This window comes from Mustelus asterias, chromosome 1, assembly GCF_964213995.1.
Source record: "Mustelus asterias chromosome 1, sMusAst1.hap1.1, whole genome shotgun sequence".
Taxonomy (NCBI): domain Eukaryota; kingdom Metazoa; phylum Chordata; class Chondrichthyes; order Carcharhiniformes; family Triakidae; genus Mustelus; species Mustelus asterias.
The window spans coordinates 95,669,005-95,693,397 of record NC_135801.1 but is presented as its reverse complement, the minus strand read 5'-3'; the positions used below and the strand labels follow the sequence as shown (position 1 = coordinate 95,693,397).

The 24,393-nt window shown below is 43.4% G+C and overlaps 1 protein-coding gene across 3 annotated transcripts in view; it reads left to right on the top strand.

Annotated features, from left to right (window-relative positions):
* ccdc149a (coiled-coil domain containing 149a) overlaps nt 1-24,393 on the top strand; it is a 124,419-nt gene that overhangs the window by 11,071 nt on the left and 88,955 nt on the right. For all 3 annotated transcript variants that reach the window (XM_078215509.1, XM_078215502.1, XM_078215496.1), the window contains exon 2: nt 8,569-8,730. In XM_078215509.1, coding sequence (XP_078071635.1) covers nt 8,569-8,730 — 162 coding nt within the window. The remainder of the gene's footprint in view (nt 1-8,568; nt 8,731-24,393) is intronic.

Sequence of the window (24,393 nt, the reverse complement as noted above, 5' to 3'; positions counted from 1 at the left end):
ACAGTACTTTTTAAGCAGCCTTCTCAATTTCTCCTGTCACCTTAACAGATTTGATTATTTCACCCTCACACCAACCCACCAGAATTGTTTCTACAATCTCAATTGCTCCCCTTGGCTTATATTTGCCTCTTTTCATTCTTCTTACCAGAATGCTTCACTTTACTCTTCTCTGTCTTAAGTTCATAGAATCCTACAGTTCAGAAGGAGATCATTCAGCCCATCTGCACCAACTTTCCAAAGGAGCATCCCACCCAGGCCTACTGCCCCCACCCCAGCCTATTCTCGTCATCGCGTGCATTTACCATGGCCAATGCACCTAACCTGCACATCTTTGGACTGTGGGAGGAAACAGGAACACCCGGAAGAAACCCATGCGGACACGGGAGAATGTGTAAATTCCTCATAGTTAACCAAGGTTGGAATCAAATCTGGGTTCCTGACACTGCCACTGTGCCACCTGCCACCCCATCTGCAATATCTCTCTATTTCACAAATTTGCCTCAGTCCTCCTCAAGTCTGTTACTATCCACCTCACTGTTTACACATTTTGAGTTTGAGTCATGTGCAGATGTTAAAATTATGCCCTTTATCTTCAAGTCCAGGACAACAACGTTGATCAAAAAGAGCAATGGTTCTAATATGGAACCCAGGGGCCAACACTCTATACTTCCCTCCAGCTGGAAAAGTAATTATTCACCATTGCTCTCCTAGCCAGTTATGTATCCTTGTTGTTACTGCCCCATTAATCCTTCAAGGGGCTTCTATTTTGTGTACTATGTATAATGTGGAACTTTATCGAGTGTTTGGAATGCCATTATAAACAACATTAATCCTCATCAGACTTTCCCATTAGTCATTAAAGAACTCAATAAAGTCAGCAAAACATGATTTGTCTTTAACAAATCCTGTTGATTTCACTTATTAACCCGTTCATTTACAAGTAACAATTCATTTTGGTTCAACTTAAATGTTCCCGTGATGTTAGGCTAACTGCCAGGTTTATCCCTCCCTTTTTTTTAAACAGTTCTTTAACATTTGCAGTCTTCTTTGGAGCATTCATTACCTATATCCTTACTTCCCTCAGTAACCTAAGATGCGCCCCATGCAGAACAAGTGACTTTTCTATTTTGAGGATTGCCAACTTTTTAAATACCCATACTTTGTCTATTTTTATCTTATCCATTTTTTCTACTACCTTTGCCTTTTACTGTGACATTAGCAGTGTCCTCTCCTTTAGGCAGAGGTGAAGTACTCAATAGAACCTCTGCCTTTCCAAGAACATCTCCTTTTTGATCTCTAACCGGTAGAGGACATGTTCAAATATTTCATTATCTTGTTGCCAACTTTAGAGAAACATGCATAAGTAGTAAGAGTTTTGAGTAAGTTTAGCAAATGTTTTTGTTTTACATGCACAGAATTGTAAGTTTATAATGCTTAGCAACACATACTATATTGTACATGGATCAGTTGGTGACTGGTTATTGAAGGGTTAAGAATGAGCGCTGACAATGCATTAGACATCCAAACTATCAGCACATTTTGCTGCTTATTGGCATTTTAATTTGGACTGCCCCTTATATTGCATTTTTTTTAGTGTGAATTATAGTATGCCATCGATCAGCAACCTAAAAATGGTAAATAGTTATTACTGGAAATATTTTATTCAGCTAGATTTTGATAAATGGTGCTTAAAAAAATTTCCTGGGAATAATAATTTTGCCAGGCTGACGAAATAAAATATTTCTGAGACAGCAATGCTGTTTAAAACATTTTAAATCTTACTGGGGCAGAACTGAGAATATCTTTCTGCAGCATTTATATTGACTATCCAATTTCTCAAATACAGAAATAATATTTTTTCAAAATGCTTATTTGCTGAATTATTTAGCACTAGTCTTATTGCTCCCAGAAATGCTTGGAAAGGATGGAATAGCTGACTTTAGAATTTTATTAGGGTTGTTTGAAGATGGTGAGTGGAAATATATTGTCTGTGGCTTATGAAGCCAAAGTTCAGTGGGCTGAGTATTCGCGCTGGGTTGTGCTTGCTTGTTGGGTCTGTTGCTGACCCCATTTAATGCACAGGTTAAAGGGAAGTTTCATCACATGTAACTATGGGCAAGGATGTCGGTGCTGCCATTATCTTATCTCAGGAATCCACCTGACTAAGGAAATCAAACTTTTTGGCATTGAATGTTGATGTTGAGTTCTGTGACTCGTTATTGCAAGAAGTAGCACTTGGATTTAAAGTGGTATTTCCTGGAGATATTCTACGTGGCCTTTTGGCCTCCTTTATCAGGGGTTCCATATATGCTGCTATGAAGGAAGTAAAGCAGCACATTTGGAAAATCATAATCTAATCAAGCAGTGTCAGCATGGCTTCAAGAAAAGGAAATTGTGTCTGACTAATGTTTGGAGTTTTGCGAGAAAGTCTCAACCAGAGTGGATAGAGGGGGACCAGTAGGTGGATTGTATTTCGACTTCCATATGGCATTTGACAAAGTACCTGACAAAAGGTTAAATCATAAGATAAGAGCCCATGGTGTTGGAGTATATTGGCATGGATAGAGATTTGGTTAATTGGCAGGAAGCAGCGAGTGGGGATAAGGGGTTCTTTTTCAGGTTGGCCACCTGTAACCAGTGGAGTTCTGCAGGGATCAGTGCTGGGACTGCATCTATTTACAATATAAATGAGTTGGAGGAATGAAGCGAATATACTGTCGCCAAAAATAAATGGAAAGGCAAATTGAAAAGGATAGAGTTTATAAAGAGATGTTGATAGGTAAAGGAAGTGGGCAAAATGTTGACAAATGGAGTATAATGTGGGAAAATGTGAAGTTGTTCATTTTGGAAGTGAGATCAAAAGAACAGACTGTTATTTAAATAGAGAAAAACTGCAGAAAGTTGCAACACAAAGGGACTTACAAGCACTTGTACATGAAACAAAAAAAGCTAGCACACAGTCGCAGCAGATAATCAGGAAGGCTAATGGAATCTTGGTCCTTATTTCAAGTGGACTGGAGTATAAGAGTAGAGAAGTATGGAGGGATTGTCTTACGAGGAAAGGTTAAACAGGATGGAACTCTATTCATTGAAGTTTAGAAGAATGAGAGGCGATCTCGTTGAAATATATCGGATTCTTAAGGGGCTTGACAGGGTAAATGCTGAGAGGATGTTTCCCTCAGGGAGAGTTTAAAACCTAAGTGCATAGTCTCAGAATAAAGGGATGCCAATTTAAGACAGATGAGGATGAATTTCTTCTCTGAGAGGGTTGTGAGTCTTTACAACTTCTTGCCACAGAGAGCTGTATATTTATGGCTGAGATGGATAGATTTTTGATCAATAAGGGAATCGAGGGTTATGGGGAAAGGGTAGGAAAATGGACGCGAGGCATGTCGGATCAGCCATGATTCTTTTGAATGGCGCAGCAGGCTTGATGGGGTAAGCAGCTTACTCCAGTTCCTATTTCTGATGGTCTTATGGGTTGGAACATTCTGCCAGATGTTTTAACAACATATGTGGTCCAGGACACAACTTGGGCCTGACCCCTACTGTTCAGCTGGTATGCCTGCTGACTGGGCCCACTGACAGAATCTCAGTGTTATAGAGGGGATAGCTCCTGAACTGAGACTTTCTTCCCCTTTGAGCTTCATGGAGGACGCCCCATCCCAAAGGAGTCCTCCATGGAAAATGACAACACTGGAATTAAATGCATCAGATTCTTGGTCCAATTTTTTGCACTTTTGGCATATTCCTGCTAGGTTCACAATGGCAGTGGTGCAGGAGAAGAGCTTCAAAGTTTTGAACCAGGTCTATTTAACTATAAGAGTGCTTTCATTCCAAAACATTGCATGGATATGATAACCTTCCATGCCCTATTTGAATAACTGTATTTTTATTCTAAACCTAATCTTTAAATTTATTATAAAACCTGGTGGTGTTTATTAATCGTGACATAATTGTAGCCACTAGAGTTGAACTAGTCATTTTGCAACTATTTGAATGCACTTTTTGAAGGAGTTTGATAATCCTCACCTGTGGTAGGATTTTGCACATCATTCAGTTTTTGCTTCCCCTAATGCAGTAAGGTTGGGAGTATCAGCAAAAAAAACAAATTGTGACGTAAGTTAACTAGCCTTGACCAGTTGACAGGTCATAGTTTACTCTTGGAACTGCTTCCTCCAGGGACCTCTGTTCCACTGAAAACATGCAGTTTGCTGAATTTTGCCATCCTGTTAGATGTAGAGTGATACGAAATGTATTTTACTGCACAATTTTAGGGGCAAAAAGTCTGGGGAGTTCCTCTAAGTTCCCACAAGGCAATCAAAAACAAGTTCCAGGAGATCACTGTGATTATGCAGTGCAAACCTCAGCCCAGCCTATCTTTAGTACCCAGAATATTAGCTGTCACAAGAAATTCAAGTAGTTCCTTTTTGAACTGTTGCAGCCTACCTGCGCTCCCCTCAATCTGGCTTGTTCCAGAATACATTCATTCTGTTATATATTTGTCCCTTTTGGCTCACCGTGGAGCCCTGCTGCAGTAATGTATGCAAGGAAGGGATGCTATGCGATGTAGAGTGGGAAACAAAGAAGCAGCAGGTATGAGAGAGAATACACCACAATAAAGTTACTTCCATTTATCGAATGTCTCTGAGAGTCATTCTCCAAATACACAACAGTTACCTCTTCCATTTCTGCTATAATTTTACTACTTTGACACTCTATGGCAATAGTACACTTGTAAATGTGTAATTGAAGCTATATTTTATGTGATATTGTGTCTTGCCTGTATAATTGGAAACAATGGGGAAGAATTTATTTGGAGCTTCGGAGGTAAGTGTTCACATTAGTTCTGTGAGTCATTGCTAAAAGAAGTAGCAATTGGATTTAAAGAGGTCCCATGAATTCAATAGCGTATCTCAGCTGAGGGCAATTTCCAGGTGGTAGATTGTTGCATCAGGGAAAGCAAAATGCTGATCACAAAATACAGCAGGGCTCCACAGTGACAGACTAGCCAAACTCCCTTAATAACACCAGAAAAATAACTTTCAATTCATTAAAAATTATTTTTATACATAAATACTCAATGATTTACTGATATTGAAAACTGCCTCCGATCTTAATGAGGTGAAATAAATGAAGGCCGATCACAGATCTCTGTGAAATAAGTGAGTGCATGATATTGATCAAATGGATGACAACTATATTATAAGAAATGCAGTGAAGTACTGGAGTTATTCAGTACCTTGCATGCATCACCATATTGTACAATATCTAGTCAGCCAAGCTTTGCAAGTATAGATTTTATTCTGCTGTCTTGGACCTCTATTTAAATTAACTTTATAGCCATGTAGAAGTGGTAATGAGACTCTGTTACAGTGGTTGGTCAACTAAATTGATGTTCATTAAGTAGAATGTTTTACTGTGTTTGAATAAAGAATTATGGATATCCAGGAGTGATTACAAAGCAGAAATCTCACCAAAGCTTTTCTGATATTTTCACGAGCCAGAAGCTTCAAACTTGAGTGGTTTTCAACCATCTTATCAATCTCCTGCATTAATCCATTGTTTCTCTGCTCTGTTTTCTGGCTAGAGCTGGAGGAATGTTGCCAAAGTTCTCCACCCAGTGGGGACATGATGACTGCACTATTGTGAAATAATTAAAGTGATAATACAGAATTATTTAACGAAAATTAAGGCAGTGGGCGTATATTGTGCGGATTGTAAAATTGAACAATGAAGGACTTCATTACATTTTACATACTTGGCAAACTGCAAGTGGAAAATCTCAACTCTTTGCCCTTTTCTGTAACAGCATGCTGGATAAAGTTAACTCCGTGAAACCTCTTTCCCCTCTCCCATCCCCATTTCAGGCGACATGGACAACATTTGGAAAAAAGCAAAAGAGTGAATAAATGTTATACAAGCAGCAGATCTTAAACATCTAAGTGTCGACCTTTTAATGCATGTGATAGTGGGATGGAAAATCCATGGCATTTTTGCATACTTGCATTGTATTGGCAGTAGTGGAGGACCCAGATAGACATAGAAACATAGAAAATAGGAGCAGGATGAGGCCATTTGGCCCTCTGAGCCTGCTCCATCATTCATTATGATCATGGCTGATCATCCAACTCAATAGCCTGATCCTGCCTTCCCCCCATCTCCTTTGATCCTCTTCGCCTCAAGTGCTATATCAAGCTGCTTCTTGTGTTTTGGCCTCAACTACCCTCTGTGGTAGTGAATTCCACAGGCTGACCACTCTTTGGGTGAAGAAATTTCTCCTCATCTCAGTCCTAAATAGTCTACCTTGTATCCTCAGACTGTGACCCCTGGTTCCACCATCGGGAACATCCTTCTTGCATCCACTCTGTCTAGTCCAGTTAGAATTTTATAGATTTCTATGAGATTCCCCCCTCATTCTTCTGAACTGCAGCAAATACAATCCTCAATCTCTCCTCATACATTTTGGGGTGTGGAATGGACTGCCTGCAGTGATAGTGGAGTCAGACACTTTAGGAACATTTAAGCGGTTATTGGATAGGCACATGGAGTGCACCAGGATGATAGGGAGTGGGATAGCTTGATCTTGGTTTCAGATAAAGCTCGGCACAACATCGTGGGCCGAAGGGCCTGTTCTGTGCTGTAATGTTCTATGTTCTATCAGTCCTGCAATCCCAGGAATCAGTCTGGTAAACCTTCAGAGAACATCCTTCGTCAGATAAGATCAAAATGGCATACAATATTCCAGATGTGGCCTTACCAAGGTCCTGTATAATTGCAGCAAGGCATCCCTGCTCCTGTACTCAAATCCTCTCGCTATGAAGGCTATGATACTATTTGCCTTTTTTACTGCCTGCTGCACCTGCATGTGTACCTTCAGTGACTGGTGTATGAGGACACCCAGGTCTCGTTGCACATTCCCCTCTGCTAATTTATAGCCTTTCAGATATTAATCTGCCTTCTGGTTTTTGCTACCAAAGTGGATAACTTCACATTTATTCAAGTTATACTGTATCTTGCATTAATTTTCCCACTCACTCAACTTGTCCAAATCACACGGAAGGATCTCTGCATCCTCCTCATAGCTCACCTCCCACCCAGCTTTGTGTCATCTGCAGATTTGGAGATATTACATTTAGTTCCCTCAACTAAATCATTAAAATATATAGTGAAAACCTGGGGTCCCAGCATAGCTCCCTACAGTATCCCACTAATCACTGCCTGCCATTTGGAAAAAGACCTATTTATTCCTTCCTACTCTTTGTTTTCTGGCTGCCAACCAGTATTCTATCCATCTGAATACAATCCCATGTGCTTTAATTTGACATGTTAATCTCTCATGTGGGACTTTGTCGAAAGCCTTCTGAAAGTCCAAATAAACCACATCCACTGGCTTCCCCTCATCAACTCAACTAGTTACATCCTCAAAGATTTCCAGTAGATTTGTCAAGCATGGTTTCCCTTTCATAAATCCATGCTGACTCTGTCCAATCCTGCCACTGTTTTCCAAGTGTACTGCAGTAAAATCTTTGATAATGGATTCTAGAAATTTCCCTACTACTTATGTCAGGCTTACTGGTCTGTAATTCCCTGTTTTGTCTCTACCACTCTTTTGAAATTGAGGAGTTACATTAGCTACCCTCCAATCTGTAGGAACTGTTCCAGAGTCTATAGAATCTTGGAAGATGACCACCAATGCATCCACTATTTCTCAAGCCACTTGCTTAAATACTCTAGAATGTAGATTATCAGGCCTTGGGGATTTATCAGCCTTCAATTCCATCAGTTTCCTCAACTCCATTTCTCTACTAAATTCCTCCCTCTCACTAAGCCTTATGTTCCCCAACATTTCTGGTATCTTATTTGTGTCCTCCTTTGTGAAGACAGAACCAAAGTATGTATTTGGTTGGGCAGCCATTTCTTTGTTCCCCATTATTAATTCCCCTGTTTCTGACTGTAAGGGACCTACATTTGTCTTCACCAACTTTTTCTCCTCACATACCTATAGAGACTTTTACAGTCGGTTTTTACAAGGTCCTAACCTTGCATAAGGAATTATATGGTCCATTGAAAGTGATGCTCTCGACCAGCCATCATAAAGCCGCTGACCTGGGAGGGTGCATGGCTAGGGGCACGCGCCAAAGGGAGTTCCAACATTTTTGGCATTGATGGTCCTGGTGAGATGTATCAGATTTTGGGGGAAGGGATGGGCAGGCTGGCCTGGGTGCCTGGACAATCAAAACAAAGCAGTAAGCTTTAAAATATATTTTTAAATAGTACCACCATCCCTCCCCCACCTTACAAAGGGGGCCATGGGGAGAAAGTTTAATTCTTTTTAGAAAGGAGTCTTCACACAGCTCAATGCTCATCACTCTCACTGGCTGGCCACTTTGTTACCCCTGTATGGTTTCTTAATGGGCTTATATTTCACAAACGTTCAGTAGGTGGTAGAAAGTTGTAGAAGTTTAAGGGAAAAAAATCCTGTCCCTTTAGGAAGAACAAAATCTGAAATTTGTTTGCCTTCCCATCATACTTTAGCCCAATTTTAACATTTTCCTTCTGTTTCAGTATTTGATATGCAAAAGAAAACTGGAGAGCAAGAAGGAAGCTTTGTTGATTCTCTCCAAGGAGCTTGATACGTGCCAACAGGAACGGGACCAGTACAAGCTAATGGCGAATCAGCTACGGGAGCGCCATCAATCTCTGAAGAAAAAGTACAGAGAACTAATAGTAAGTTACTATTTTAATTTTTGAGCCTGTATTCCAGTTGCATTGTGGAAGGAAGAAGCAAAATTATGTTATTAAAAATATATATTGTTCAGAAACTTTTGTTTTAGGGTGAATTTAGACGCCAACTTTAGCACCACTAGATTTAACTCCCAATTCATTGATATTGAGGTTACTGTGTAGACGGGTCTAACCTAGAAATGTTACAAGTGGATTATACAAGAGCAATGGAAGTAAAATCCATCGTAACTGGAGGCTGTACACTCAACAAATTATGAAGGGATTGGTAAAAGAGATAGGGTGAACTGGCACAGGGGTGCGATTCAGCAATATGGATCTACTTGGTCTTTTATTTTTGCCTATCGTATGCAAAGTTTTAAAAAAACATATTGCATTCACCTTGCTGCTGCCTGCAATTTCTTTTCTATTGTCTGAAATTTTACCTCTTTTACACTCTTAATTATTCTTTTTATATATATATATGATCCAGCTATCTTTAAAAAAAATTTTCCTTTATCTTTATTGTATTTTTGACCAAAGTCTGTGGTTGTGGTTCGACTGTGTTTCTTTCCCCCAGAGGGGGATAGCTGCTTCGATGGTTTGTTCTAAGTAGAATGCACAAGTTAGTTCTACTTCTGTTCTTTTCCACTCCCCACTGAATCTTCCCGAGTGCTCTTTTCATATCTGGAAAATTTACTCCCTGAGTCTTGGAAGTCTATATTATTACTTTTGGCCTTGACTTTAATTACAGTGTCAAATCTTATTGTATCAAATAATCATTGGTAGCCAAGTGTTCACCCAGTTCTAGTTTACTGATCAGTTGTGATAAGCTGCTGAATACTAAATGCAGCGTAGCATCTGTTCTTGTATTCTGCTGGCTTGTGGTAAGAGACAGATTGTCACCATAAAATTGTTGATACTTTTACCTTCTCTCCTTGTTGTCCCTAGTTCTATTCCACTTCTGTTCAACATGAGCTGGCAGTTGACAGGATGCCTAATTCGAATTTTATTACGTGTAGCAATATTAATTTCTACCCTTGTTGCAGCATTTGCCCTTCCACAGTTCTAGTTTTCCCTCTTATATATGTCTTACATCTCCCTTTATCATTATGTGGCTTCTCTTAGTTATCGAGCATCGTGTCTATTCTTAGTTATCGAGCACCGTGTATATTTTGTCTATTTTCTGCACAATGATGTTTCTGTGATTCAGTGAAACCTATCAGTTTTCCTTCATTTTTAACCTCCTCAGTACCATCGTTGACCTGGCTGCATAAGTTTACCGTCATACAAGTCCAAAGCTGGATTATATTTTAAAGATTCATTCTTTATTCTCCAAACTATTTCTGTTCATCCTCAAAAAAAAAGTTGGAGAGGAAAAATTACTCATATATTGTTGCTTGTTTTAAAAGTAGAATGGACATAGTTCATAATGTGAGAATGATTTATCGACAAATAATTTTGGGTTCAAACGGTGTGATGAGAATTGAAATGTTTTCTCCAGTGGAACTCGAAAGTCTTGATTCTGGGATGTTGGTGCATTTCATATAATGTGCACAAAGGAATCATAAGAATTCTGATCATGCTGCACGCTGACATGCAAATATTAACTTCAGCCCTGCTCATGTCATGGCAAGCTGCTTTGTTCTCTTTTGAAGTTGAGTATACACCATACATCTATAAAATTGAACATAATCAGAATGTAAGTAAGCTACATGGTTTACACTCTGGCAATTAATTCAGCGGGGCTGTATTTGATATTAGAATAAGCTGGCAGTAAACAAGCTGTTCTGTATTTTACTCTTTCAAGTTTGCAACAATCTTTGATTTCTAATTGTGACGAGGAAGAAAATCTACTCTATTACTTTACTTTATGACAGATGGTTTCCATTGATGTTGCTCATGGAGAAAAATATCTCCGTCTACAGTTGTCTTCCTCATTCGTTCCTGCTTTCCAGTTATCTCTGTGTTGCTTTCTGCTTTCCATAATTTTATCCTATATTGCAGTGACACAATCCGGGGCAATTATTGCTCTATCAATTTACTCTCAATTATCAGCAAAGAGATGGAAGGTGCCATCGAAAATCCCAGCAACTGGCAGTTACTCAGAAATAACCTGCTCACGGATGCTCAGTTTGGGTCCCACCCGGTCTCCTTGGCTGTAGACCTCAATACAACCTTGGTCCAAACATGGAACCTTAGCAAAATTAGGCGGCAGCGGGTGTGTGTGTGGGGCGGGGGTTGATGGGGTGGTTGGGGGGACACCTCTCCAATGGCTGGAGTCAAAACTTGCATAAAGGAAGGAAATCAATATCCTGGGAGTTACCACTGAACTAGACTAGCCATATAAATACTGTGGCTACAACAGCAGCTCCAAGGCTGGGAATTCTGCTGTGAGTAACTCATCTCCTGACTCTCCAAATCCTGCTTAACATCTCACCTGACGAAGGATTCCAAATAAACCTGTTGGACTTTAACCTGGTGTTGTGAGACTTCTTACTGTATGACATCTACAAAGCACAAGTCGGGAGTGTGATGGGATACTCCTCACTTGCCTGGATGAGTATAACTCCAGCAATGTTCAAGAAGCTTGACGCCATCCAGACAAGGCAGACCACTTAGTTGGCACCCCATCCACCACTTTAATCATTCACTCCCTCTATTGCCAGCGTGCAGTGGCATGAATGTGCACCCTTTACTGCAGCAACATGCTAAGGCTGCTTCAACAGCACCTTCCAAACCCGTGATCTCTGCTATTGAAATGGACAAGGGCAGCATTTGCATGAAACACTACTACCTGCAAGTTCCCCCCCAAACCAAACGCCATCCTGACTTGGAACTGTATCACTATTCCTTCATTCTCAATGGCACAAAATCCTGGATCTTCTCTCCTGAAATCATGTGGACTGCAGCGGTTCAAGAAGACAGCTCACCATTAGTTTCTCAAGGACATTGAAGATCAAGCACCAAATGTTGGTTTAGCCAGCGATACCCACATCCCATGAACAAATAATAAAAAACACAGTAGCAATAGACAGAATACAAAGTAGGAGCAGGAGTAGGCCGTTTGGCCTCTCGGGCCTCAAGATCAGATCTCTATGACAGGAGCAAAACTGTTGAAGGAATTTCAAAGAAGGAATCGGTATTTTTTTCAGAAACAGTTAATTTTCCTGTGTTGATTTTGTTATAAATGTTATTTTGGAGGAAGTGTGTTGAAGTGGGTGGCGACTATTGACCTCAAAATGCTTATGGGTAAATTCAGGGATTTGATTGGTTTTCTTTCTGGTGGTTACCTAATTGGGACTGGAACAAAGAAGAGGAGGAAAGCTCTTTAGAGATAGTGAAAAATCATTTTTGCCAATAGTGATTTTTGATTGACAAAGACCACTGGGATACTTCAAGTCTTATGAGTACACTGAGCAGTTTAGCACACCCTACAGATATTCCCCAGGATAAATAGAAAATGACACTATGAACTTGTTCCATAATTATGAATTCAATGCGTCTGTGAATCACTCTTGTCATTTAACACGTGTTTCAAACCCTGCAAATTGATTGTGTTTGGTTTATTGTTTGTGCCAATTAATGTCCCAGTTAGTTTAAAATATAAATTAAAGAGATTTTACAATTCCTTTTAATTAAAAAGTGGCCATACAATGGAGTTTTTAATTAATATTATGTAATTGGTATCTCAACATTTCGATGTAATATTCATATATGAGAGAGATGAAAAGACACTCCAGATAAAATGATCCTTCCAATTCTACGTCCATCTCGAGTGCTGCTGCGTTGAGTGTCGATGTGAATTTAAACCACCTACCACTTCTGTCTACAAGGAAGGCTAAAGCTCTTTGGGCATTTATTGGAAACATTTCCTTTTTTGAGTGTGTGAGCCACAGGCTTTGTGATCACAACTGCCGTAATTGAAGATGCTCCTTGTCTCTGTCCATCTATCAGCTGTGGACTCAGTGCACCCCTTCCCTCCACATGTACTGAATACCATCAATGCTGAGCATCTTGGTATTTGTAAATGCTAATTTTATGAATGGTGCCATATTTTCCTGGACAACTGCTGCCAACTCTTTGTGGCCATTAGACTCAGTAGCTGATGATGCTGACTACATAGTTATCAAGTAAAACTGCAGTCAGAATACATTGACTGGCCACATTTTCCATCATGGTGCTATTGTCCAGAAATACTGTTTTCTTCCCTGAGGTTATCAGCCACCTTCTGACCTTGTCCAGAAATACTGTGATTTTCTCTGAGGTTATTGTCAATCACCTTCAGGTAATACTTGAACTTAAAGAATTAAATGAAATGCTAAATGAGTAGATGGTGTTTCTAATGGCATTTTTTTCAAAATTTAGTCTAAAGTTTGTTGATCCTTCTTGTCTCTTGTGGGCGTCAACTGCTTCGTTTCTAATGATCATATTGGACGAAAACCCCAAAATATAAAATGGTTCAACTTGCAGTTTATTAGTAATACTTGAACACACAAAACACACAAATACTCAGCATACCTTCCTTCATAAGGATAATTTGTGTAGCTCTACTTAGCATTTAACTATGACAGGCTGCAAGACTCACATCTTGGACTTAAATACTACCCATGCATGATGGACTGGCCAGGTTCATTCTGCTTGGCTGTAGTCTTCTCTGAGTTCCAAACTCAGGCTCTTCCTTCATGATGGTTTGTCCCGGGTTGTCTCTGCTGATACCTTCAGTCTCTCATCTTCATACTGTTTCTGCCAGTCCTCAAAAAGGCTGATGATGCTTGTTTGTTCAAGGCCCACCTTTTGTTGAGATCATCCGTCCAAGGGTGACGAAAACAGGACACATCTGTTCCATTGTTCTCTATCCATAATAATCTTCATAACCGCAAAGGTCAAACAACCTTTATTGCAGCTGCCTGCTCAGTCAGCAATCTGGTTTTGGTTCTCATTTTCTCTCTTCTGTAGACTGAATCACAATCTCAGCTTTTTATAGTTCTGATGTTTGTGAGGTTGGCTATTTTCCCATCATGATTTGATGGGAAACTGACAGTTGGGCTCTGCCAGTGTGCCAGAGGCAGTGCCAAAGGGGTGGGGCCTTAATAGGGGCAATAGGGGCAATGGTAAGGGTGCAATAACAGGGGGCAATGATTGGGGGGAGGAGGATCATGCAGGCATTGACCATGAGGAGTGGCATGTCAGGGGTCATGAAGGGGGCATGTCAGGGTTCATGAGGGAGAACTCTTCAGGAGGGCCCCGATGCCAGCGATCCATGTTGGGGAGGGGTGGGGAAACATGCCACCAATGAAGTGGGGTGGTCTGTTGGGGGAGGGAGGGGTCCCCCAGTGCACTGTGAGATGGTGGCGCCCTTTCAAATGGTGCCCGAGCGCTGTGAGGTGGGGGTCACTGTTGTATTTAGGCCCGCCCCTCTCAGAACTGGCGTGCAACTCACCGCTCTCCCAAAGAATGACTGACTGGGGCGATTGCAATCCGGAGTGTGTGGGACAGAGCGGCGCGGATCACTCCAGTATCCTTGCCGTGATGACACTTGGTTTTTTGGGGGGGAAATCGTGGTCAGTGTTCCAATTCTCCATCTAACTGATAGAAGTCACGGGCTTGAGACTTCCACACATCTCACAAGGGGATGCTTTGTGGTCGAGCTCTCCATTCTTCAAGATTTCTTTTGTAGTTCATTTGCTATGATGTCTTCTTTGTTTCATTTCTTTTCTTCTCCTTGTTCTCTGAATATCAATCGAAATATATGTAACAATTCAGTCATCAAGGATAGTGCTTGCCTCTGTTCCCCCCAAAAAACGTACAAAAATTCTGAATCATATGAGATCAAATACTTTAGAAACTTGTGGTAAGAAGGCTTTAGCACACTAATTATAGTGAAATTGTAAACCTATTTGTCACAAATACATTTACAATTTCACGAAAAATAACAAAGAAGCTCTACAAACCCTGCTTCTAGGTAGAATAAAGAATAAAATCTGACATATATTAGAAAGCAAATTGTATGTAAATCCAGCTCCAGTTTAACTGTAAAGGATCAAGAGATTGTAATCTTGTACTATTGAAATAAGGAAAAACATGTAATCATTTTAAAATAAACCTCCAACAAATTGTAAGATTTTGTTCAAGGAACATGGCACATTTAGGTCAACTCTCTGAGTCACAAGGTTCTGGGTTCAGGTCCTAATCTTGTGCTTGAGCACAGAAGCCAAAGCTGACACCTCCATTGCGCTGCTGGGTGTTGCACTGTCAAAGGTTCTACCTTACAACTGAAATGTTAAACCAAAGCCCCATCTGTCGGTTCGGTTGCATGTAAAAAACCCCATGACATTATTTAGAAGAAGAGCAGGGAACTTACCCCAGTTGCACTTGTCAATATTTACCCTTCAACCAACATCACAGTAACAGATTATCTGATCATAATGGCATTGCTGTTTGTTAGAGTTTGCCAAGTTCAAATTGGCTGCTGTGTCATCTACTTTACAACTGTGGCTACCCTTCAGAAAGCAAAGGGCGCGTCTTACCAGCTGTTCACGCCACGCTCCTGTCACAGTGAAGTCGGAGAATTTGGCGCCCAATGCAAATATATCCTTCCCCGAGGACACCAGACTGCTTACAGAATCCTAGGTGTGGTCTCGCTAATACACTGTACAGCAGTAGAAAGGCTTCCCTACTTCTATACTGCTTTCCACTTAAAATTAAGGCCAGCATTTCCTTCCAAATTTGCAGTATCTGCATGCGAATGTTTTGTGATTCATGTATAAGGGCACTCAGATCCCTCCGTACCGCAGCATAAGAACATAAGAACACAAGAAATAGGAGCAGAAGTAGGCCATCTAGCTCCTCGAGTCTGCCCCGCCATTCAACAAGATCATGGCTGATCTGAAGCGAATCAGTTCCACTGCTCCCCATATCCCTTAATTCCCTTATCGATCAGAAATCTATCTACCCGTGATTTAAACATATTCAACGAGGTAGCCTCCACCACTTCAATAGGCAGAGAATTCCAGAGATTCACTACCCTCTGAGAGAAGAATTTCCCCCTCAACTCTGTTCTGAACCGGCCCCCACTTATTTTGAGGCTGTGCCCTCTAGTTCTGGTTTCCCTTCTAAGTGGAAAGAATCTCTCTACCTCTACCTCTACCCTATCCAGTCCCTTCATTATCCTATATGTCTCTATAAGATGACCCGTCAGCCTTCTAAACTCCAACGAGTACAGACCCAATCTGTTCAATCTCTCCTCATAAGCTACACCCCTCATCTCCGGTATCAACCTGGTGAACCTTCTCTGCACTCCCTCCAAGGCCAATATATCCTTTCACAAATAAGGGGACCAAAACTGCACACAGTACTCCAGTTGCGGCCTCACCAGTGCCTTGTATAGTTGCAGCAAGACCTCCCTGCTTTTATATTCTATCCCCCTCGCAATAAAGGCCAACATTCCATTCGCCTTCTTGATCACCTGCTGCACCTGCAGACTGAGTTTTTGCGATTCGTGCACAAGGACCCCCAGGTCCCTCTGCACAGTAGCATGATGTAATTTTTCTCCATTTAAATAATATTCCAATTTACTATTATTTCTTCCAAAGTGGATAACCTCACATTTGCCAACGTTATATTCCACCTGCCAGATCCTCGTCCACTCGCTCAGCCTATCAAAATCTCGCTGCAGACTTTCCGTGTCCTCCACGCAATTCGCTTTCTCACTCATCTTCGTGTCATTAGCAAACTTTGATACCCTACACTCAGTCCCCTCCTCCAGATCATCTATGTAAATGGTAAACAGTTGGGGCCCCAGCACCGATCCCTGCGGCACGCCACTGGTCACCAACTGCCAACCAGAAAAGCACTCATTTATTCCAACTCTCTGCTTCCTGTTAGATAGCCAAACCCCAATCCACACCAACACCTTACCCCCAACTCTGTGTACCCCGATCTTCTGCAGCAACCTTTTGTGAGGCACTTTATCAAACGCCTTCTGGAAATCTAAAAACACAACATCCACTGGTTCCCCTCTGTCAACCGCACAAGTCACATCTTCATAAAAAATCCAGTAAATTCGTCAAACACGACTTTCCCTTCATGAATCCATGCTGCGTCTGCTTGATCGAACCATTCTTATCCAGGTGCTCTGCTATTTCCTCTTTAATGATGGACTCCAGCATCTTCCCAACTACGGACGTTAAGCTAACCAGCCTGTAGTTACCCGCCTTTTGTCTACTTCCTTTTTTAAACAGCGGCGTAACAGTAGCTGTTTTCCAATCAGCCGGCACTACCCCAGATTCCAGCGAATTTTGATAAATAACTACTAATGCATCTGCTATTACCTCAGCCATTTCTTTCAGTACCCTGGGATGCATTCCATCCGGGCCCGGGGACTTGTCTACCTTCAGTCCCATTAGTCTACCAAGCACTACCTCTTTAGTAACAGTAATTGTATTAAGGACCTCACCTCCCACCAACTCTCGATCTCTAATATTCGGTAAACTATTTGTGTCTTCCACCGTGAAGACCGACACAAAGAACTTATGTAAAGTCTCAGCCATTTCCTCGTTTTCCACTATTAAATCTCCCCTCTCGTCCTCCAAGGATCCAACATTCACTCTTGCCACTCTATTCCTTTCTATATATTTGTAAAAACTTTTACTATCATTTTTTATATTTTGAGCTAGTTTAATTTCATAATCTATCTTTCCTTTCTTAATCGCTTTCTTAGTCGTTCTTTTGTGTTTTTTAAAGCTTTCCCAATCCACTAATTCTCCAATATTTTTAGCCACTCTGTACGCATCTGTTTTTATTTTAATACTCTCCTTTATTTCCTTCGTTATCCACGTCCGGTTATCCCTTTTCTTACAGTCCTTCTTTATCACCGGAATATATTTTTGCTGAGTACTTAAAAAAATCTCCTTAAAAATCCTCCACTGTTCCTCAGCTGTCCTACCTACCAGTCTGCTCGCCCAGTCTACATTAGCCAATTCCGCCCTCATCCTATTGTACTCCCCTCTGTTCAAGCAGAGGACACTGGTTTGGGACCCTACTTTCTCACCCTCCATCTGTATCAGAAATTCAACCATATTATGATCACTCAACCCAAGCGGATCCCTCACAAGAAGATCCTTAATTCTACCTGTCTCATTACACAGTACCAGATCTAAGATAACTCGCTCTCTCGTAGGTTCTGTAACATACTGTTCAATGAAACTATCCCGACAGCACTCTAAGAACTCTTCCTCAAGCCCTCCACGTCCAATTTGAGTCGACCAATCAATATGCAGGTTAAAATCCCCCATGATTATTGCCGTTCCGTTTTTGCACGCATCCATTATTTGCTTGTTTATAGCCCTCCCCACCTCTAAGTTATTATTTGGGGGCCTATAGACCACGCCTACCAGTGTCTTTCTCCCCCTACTATTTCTATTGTCTCTCTCCATTTCAATAATATTCTGCTTTTTTATTCATTCTGCCAAAGTGGACGACCTCACATCTTTCCACATTATAGTCAATCTGCCAGTTTTCTGTCCACTCGCTTAACCTACCTCTCTCACCTGGCATACTTTTAGTATAATTTTCACAACTTGCTTTTCTGCCTACCTTTGTATCATCAACATATTTAGCTAAAAGACATTTGGTCCCTTCATCCAAAACATTAATATAGATTGTAAATAATTGATGCTCCAGTGGCACTCTACTCGATCTAGTTTGCCAACCTGTAAATAATCCCGATTTCCTGTGTCCTCTTACCTGGTTGATTCTGTCTCTATGCCAGTAAATCACCCCCAACATCATGAGCTTTTAAATGGTTACTGCACAATCCAAATGCACCACATCTACTATTCACTCTGCTCCATATATCCTCAAAGAACTCTCATAAATTTGTTAAACACGATTTCCCCCTTACAAAACAATGCTGACACTGTCTGATTTTAGTATTAATTTTTAAATGTCCTGCTGCTACCTCTTTAATAATGGATTCTAGCAATTTCTCATGACATATGTTAAGCTAACTTGTCTATAGTTTCATGCTTTCTGTCTCCCTCCTTTCTTGAATAAAGGTGTTATATTTCCAGTTTCCAAATTTGGGGTGAACTTGGTGCTGCTACTGTCCTTTCACCTCATGACCTATGTTTAAACCTAGCCCTGGCTTAAGGGAGAGATGCTCTCCTTTCCCTCTGCTGGTTTGAAGGATGCTACATGGAACAATATTTGGACAGCCTAAAGACCAGTCCTCATTCAACTTGGTGCCCAATAGGACTACAATTACACCCCCAGATTGCCAGCCTCAATCTGACAGGCCACATAAATAGCTGGAATGCAAAATGAAGAGGTCACATTCTGCCAACTGATAGTCATCTTCATTTGGGACAGGTGGATGCAGTTTAACTGTTTGTTGTAAGTCCAATCTTGCTGTGAACCCAGCCTGAAATGAGGAAGGCTCCATTCCCTCAAAACTGACACCATTCACTTACATAGAAAGCAATACAGTGATGAAGCATCAGAAATTTTCATTGGGAAATTTTTCTTCAGATAAACATTGTGAAGTCAAACTGCATTCAGATAACTTTCAGACGCTTTCCAGCTTTTATCGAAACCTCTGCAACCAAAGCTATGAAGATGCATGATAATGGCTTCGAAATCAGGATACAACATGCCCCTCAGAATTAATATGCCCAGTTTTTGTGTCGAGATTTAGAAAACATAGTAGCCAGTTCTCAAAAAATTTAAAAGCAAATTACTGTGGATGCTGGAATCTGAAATTTAGCTGGGAGCTAGCCTTCAGCTCCGTCTGGAAAGCCGGTCAGACGGACACTCCTCCTCCGGCCCCGGCTATCCGGATTGATTAGGATATCTACCATAACATTTACCTGAATTTGCAAGTTTTCCCTGCTTTATCCTGCTACCCTGAGGGTGACATCTGACAGATCCCGAAGGCTGTTTGACAATTTTACTGAGGCTAAACTCCATGGATGGCAATAATTTGGAGTCATGGTCTGCAGTTCATTGATAATCCTGAACTTCACCGCTTGTCGTTACACTCTTTTTTTGATTTTATGATGTTATTTATCATGTTGACAGGGGTGATGTAGCTCATGAGCACTGAGGTGAATTTCACCTGTAATCCTTTGAAAGCCAGGGACGTCCATTTGTTTATAATGGAATGCATCCCTCAGCATGTTCCTTTAATTACTCCAAGCTTAAGACACAGATTTGATCCTACTATATCCTCAATATGCCAGGGGTGCAAGGTGGCACAGAGGACTAGTTGCATTGCTTCTGGTCCTGTGTCAAAATTGAATCCTAGGGGTTTAATATCCTTAAAGATCTTGAGAGTATTGGGGAGCATGCTCGGTACGTTGTATGGTACTAGGGCTGTGCAATATTTATCTTTTTTTTCTTATAATCCTTGCGTTTATAATGGTGATATATACCATGTGGTATCCTTTACTGTTATCATGGCTAATATGAGTAGCACCACTGTGAGGAGATGGGTGGGTGGTTTGGTGCAGAGGTTGCAGCTATGGCTCACAGTTGGTGAGGAAAACCCGCTTTGAACTTGATGCACGACAATCGAGCACGAGACACAAGGCTTCTGTAATTGAAGGCTTTTATTGTCTAACAATGGAACTATTTAAACACGAGTACACCATTCCAGACTGGAGGGGTCCCGCCCGAGCAGAGGGTCTTATACCTCTCCCAGGAGGCGGGGCCCGACTGGGATGTGCCACAACAGCAACCACCACAGGTATATTAATCCCACAGTGTAAACACCCTAGCCCAACAACAACATTATAACAACCCCACAGTGTGAACACCCTAGCCCAACAACAACATTAGAATAACCCCACAGTGGTAACCAACGATGGTTCACCACATTCACCCCTCCTTTGAGAACAAAGGCCGGCGGGGTGCGAAAACAGACTATATATATACAAAAAAAATCTACAAGTCCAGACGGTCTGGAGGACCGCACCGTCGTTGTGACCTCCTCAATACCGGCTGTGACACCGGAGCAGGTGCTTGCGGTGGCGTTCTCTCCAAAACAGCGTCCGGCTGTCCCCTCGAGGACTCACGGGCCGGTTGACCCTGATGAAGCGGTAGTGCAGGGGATCCCGGTACCTTCTGCGATGGCGCCGATCTCCGAGTCTCAGGCAAGCTGTACAGTGGAGTATAACTGTTATGCACTGGTCCCGGTGCTGACCGCGCCACGTCCGGGGGAGAAATAAGAGATAGGGGATTCGTGACTGGGGGTGTGGGAGCGACAGGAGTTGCTACGTCCCCTGCGGGCGCCAGGTCTCGGATCGAGACTGTGTCCTCTCGCCCGTCAGGATATGCCACATAGGCATACTGAGGGTTGGCGTGGAGGAGGTGGACCGGTTCGACCAAGCGGTCGGACTTGCGGGCCCTCACATGTCGCCGCAGAAGGACGGGTCCTGGGTACGTCAACCAGGCTGGTAAAGATATCCCCGAGGACGACTTCCGAGGGAATGAGAACATCCTCTCGTGGGGGGTAGCATTGGTTGCCGTACACAGGAGGGAGCGAATGGAGTGAAGCGCATTTGGGAGGACCTCCTGCCAATGGGAGACTGGAAGGCCTTTGGACTTCAGCGCCAATAGGACAGCCTTCCAGACTGTAGCATTCTCTCTCTCCACCTGTCCGTTGCCCCTAGGGTTGTAACTCGTGGTTCTACTAGAGGCAATCCCGTATGAGAGCAGGAATTGCCTCAAGTCGTTACTCATGAACGACGAGCCCCTGTCGCTATGTATATAGCAGGGGTACCCGAACAGGGTAAAAAGATCACGGAATGCCTTGATCACCGTGGCAGTCGACGTGTCCGCACAGGGGACAACAAACGGGAACCGGGAGTACTCGTCTATGATGTTAAGAAAGTACACGTTCCGGTCTGTTGAGGGAAGGGGGCCCTTAAAATCCACACTCAGCCTCTCGAAGGGGCGAGTGGCCTTGACCAAATGTGCCCGGTCAGGTCGATAAAAGTGCGGTTTGCATTCCGCGCAAATCCGACAGCTCCTTGTTACTGACCTGACATCCTCCACCGAGTAGGGCAGGTTGCGGGCTTTGATGAAGTGGTAGAGCCGAGTGACCCCAGGATGGCACAGGTCATTATGGAGGGCGTTCAAGCGGTCCTCCTGCATAGTAGCGCATGTTCCGCGCGAGAGGGCATCCGAGGGCTCATTGAGTTTCCCTGGACGATACATAATATCGTAATTATAGGTGGAGAGCTCAATTCTCCACCGCAAGATCTTGTCATTCTTGATCTTGCCCCTCTGCGTATTATTGAACATAAACGCCACGGACCGCTGGTCCGTGATCAGGGTGAACCGCTTCCCCGCCAGGTAATGGCGCCAGTGTCTGACGGCCTCCACAATAGCCTGGGCCTCCTTTTCCACCGCTGAATGCCGAATTTCGGGACCTTGAAGGGTGCGGGAAAAAAACGCGATGGGCCTGCCTGCCTGGTTTAGTGTGGCGGCCAGGGCGAAATCAGATGCATCACTTTCCACCTGAAAAGGGATGGATTCATCCACCGCGTGCATCGTGGCTTTCACAATGTCGCTTTTCAATGCCTTGAAGGCCAATTGGGCCTCTGGCGTGAGTGGAAAAGTCGTGGACTTAATAAGCGGACGGGCTTTGTCCGCGTAGTTGGGGACCCACTGCGCATAATAGGAGAAGAAGCCTAGGCATCTCCTCAGTGCTTTTGCGCTAGCGGGCAACGGAAGTTCAGCAAGGGGGCGCATACGGTCGGGATCAGGGCCAATGACCCCGTTTTCCACTACGTATCCCAGGATGGCTAACCGGCGCGTACGGAATACACACTTCTCCCTGTTGTAGGTCAGATTCAGGCGAGATGCAGTGCGCAAAAAGTTCTGGAGATTTGTGTCATGGTCCTGCTGATCATGGCCGCAGATGGTGACATTATCCAGGTACGGGAAGGTGGCCCGCAGCCTGTTCTGGTCCACCATTCGGTCCATAGCACGCTGGAAGACCGAGACCCCATTGATGACACCAAATGGAACCCTAAGAAACTGATACAGACGACCATCCGCCTCAAAAGCCGTATAATGTCGGTCCTCTGGGCGGATGGGGAGTTGGTGGTAGGCGGACTTAAGGTCTATGGTGGAGAACACCCGGTACTGCGCAATCTGATTGACCATATCAGATATGCGCGGGAGAGGATACGCATCCAGCTGCGTATATCGATTAATGGTCTGACTGTAGTCGATGACCATCCGGGGTTTGTTCCCGCTCTTAACCACCACGACCTGTGCTCTCCACGGACTAACGCTGGGCTGTATGATCCCTTCTTTGAGGAGCCGCTGAACCTCAGATCTGATGAAGATCCGATCTTCAGCGCTGTAACGCCTACTTTTAGTAGCGATGGGCTTGCAGCCTGGTACCAGATTCTTAAATAAAGAGGGTGTGGTGATCTTTAGTGTGGAAAGATTGCATGCGGGGCGCTTTGGACAATTTGGAGGCTGCGGCTGATCCCCTACTGTCAGCGAAGGGAGTGGCCCACCGTACTGTAGGATCACACTCTTCATGTGGACCATAAAGTTTAGTCCGAGGAGAATTGGCGCGCAAAGATGCGGCAACACAAGGAGCCTGTATTGCTCGTAAATTGTGCCCTGCACTTTCAGAGTTACCACACAACGTCCTTGGATCGGTACAGACCGGGACCGTGATGCCATAGAAATTGTCTGTTTGGCAGGTAGAACCCGGAGTCCACACCTCTTTGCAGTGTCAGGGTGAATAAAGCTCTCAGTGCTCCCGCTGTCAAACAGACAATAAACAGTACGACCATTTACCTTAATGTTCATCATTGAACAGTCAAGCCTGTGGTGCTTAGCCTGGTCCAGGGTGATCGACGCCACCGTTGGCCCTTGGACGTCACTGCAGGCAGCCGAGGTTGATGCTGAGGACCCCTGCTGGTCGCTCCTGGTCGTCGTCGACCAAGATGGCCGCCCCCATGAATCGCACATGGTTGAGGGTGCCAAGCGTAGCGACTCCTGGTGGTCATCCTCCTCCGACTCCGCCAGCCACAATGGCGTTGTCCTGGGCTCGCACGTGGACGGACCTCGTGGGTACTGCGACGTCGATGGAGATGATCTCCGTTCTGGAGGGTCACAGGCTGCACTGCCGTTCTTGGGCTCCGATCTGCAGACTTTCGCGTAGTGCCCCTTTTTACCGCATTGATTACAGACCACCGCTTTAGCAGGACACTGTTGCCGTGGATGCTTGGCTCCTCCGCAGAAATAGCACCGCGGGCCGCCTGGGGCTGCCGCCGTCGTCGGGTCGATATGGGAGCGCGAGCCCGTGGGGCGAGGAGGGATTTGTGACTGCTCCTGCCACGTTGTCTCCACGTGGTCCTCCGGATACAGGGCCAAGCTCTTCGACGCCGCCTCCAGCATTTCAGCCATCTCCATAGCTTGGGTCAGGTTGAGATTCCCCTTCTCCAACAGCTTGAGCCGGATGTACGAAGACCCTACCCCTGCCACAAACGCATCTCGGGCGAGGTCGTACATGTACTGCTCAGCCGACACAGCTTTGCAGTCGCAGCCCCTGGCAAGCTGCAAGAGCTCATTGGCGTAGTCCTCCATGGTTTCGCCCGACTGCCGACGTCGTGTAGCGAGGAGGTAACGAGTGTGGATCTC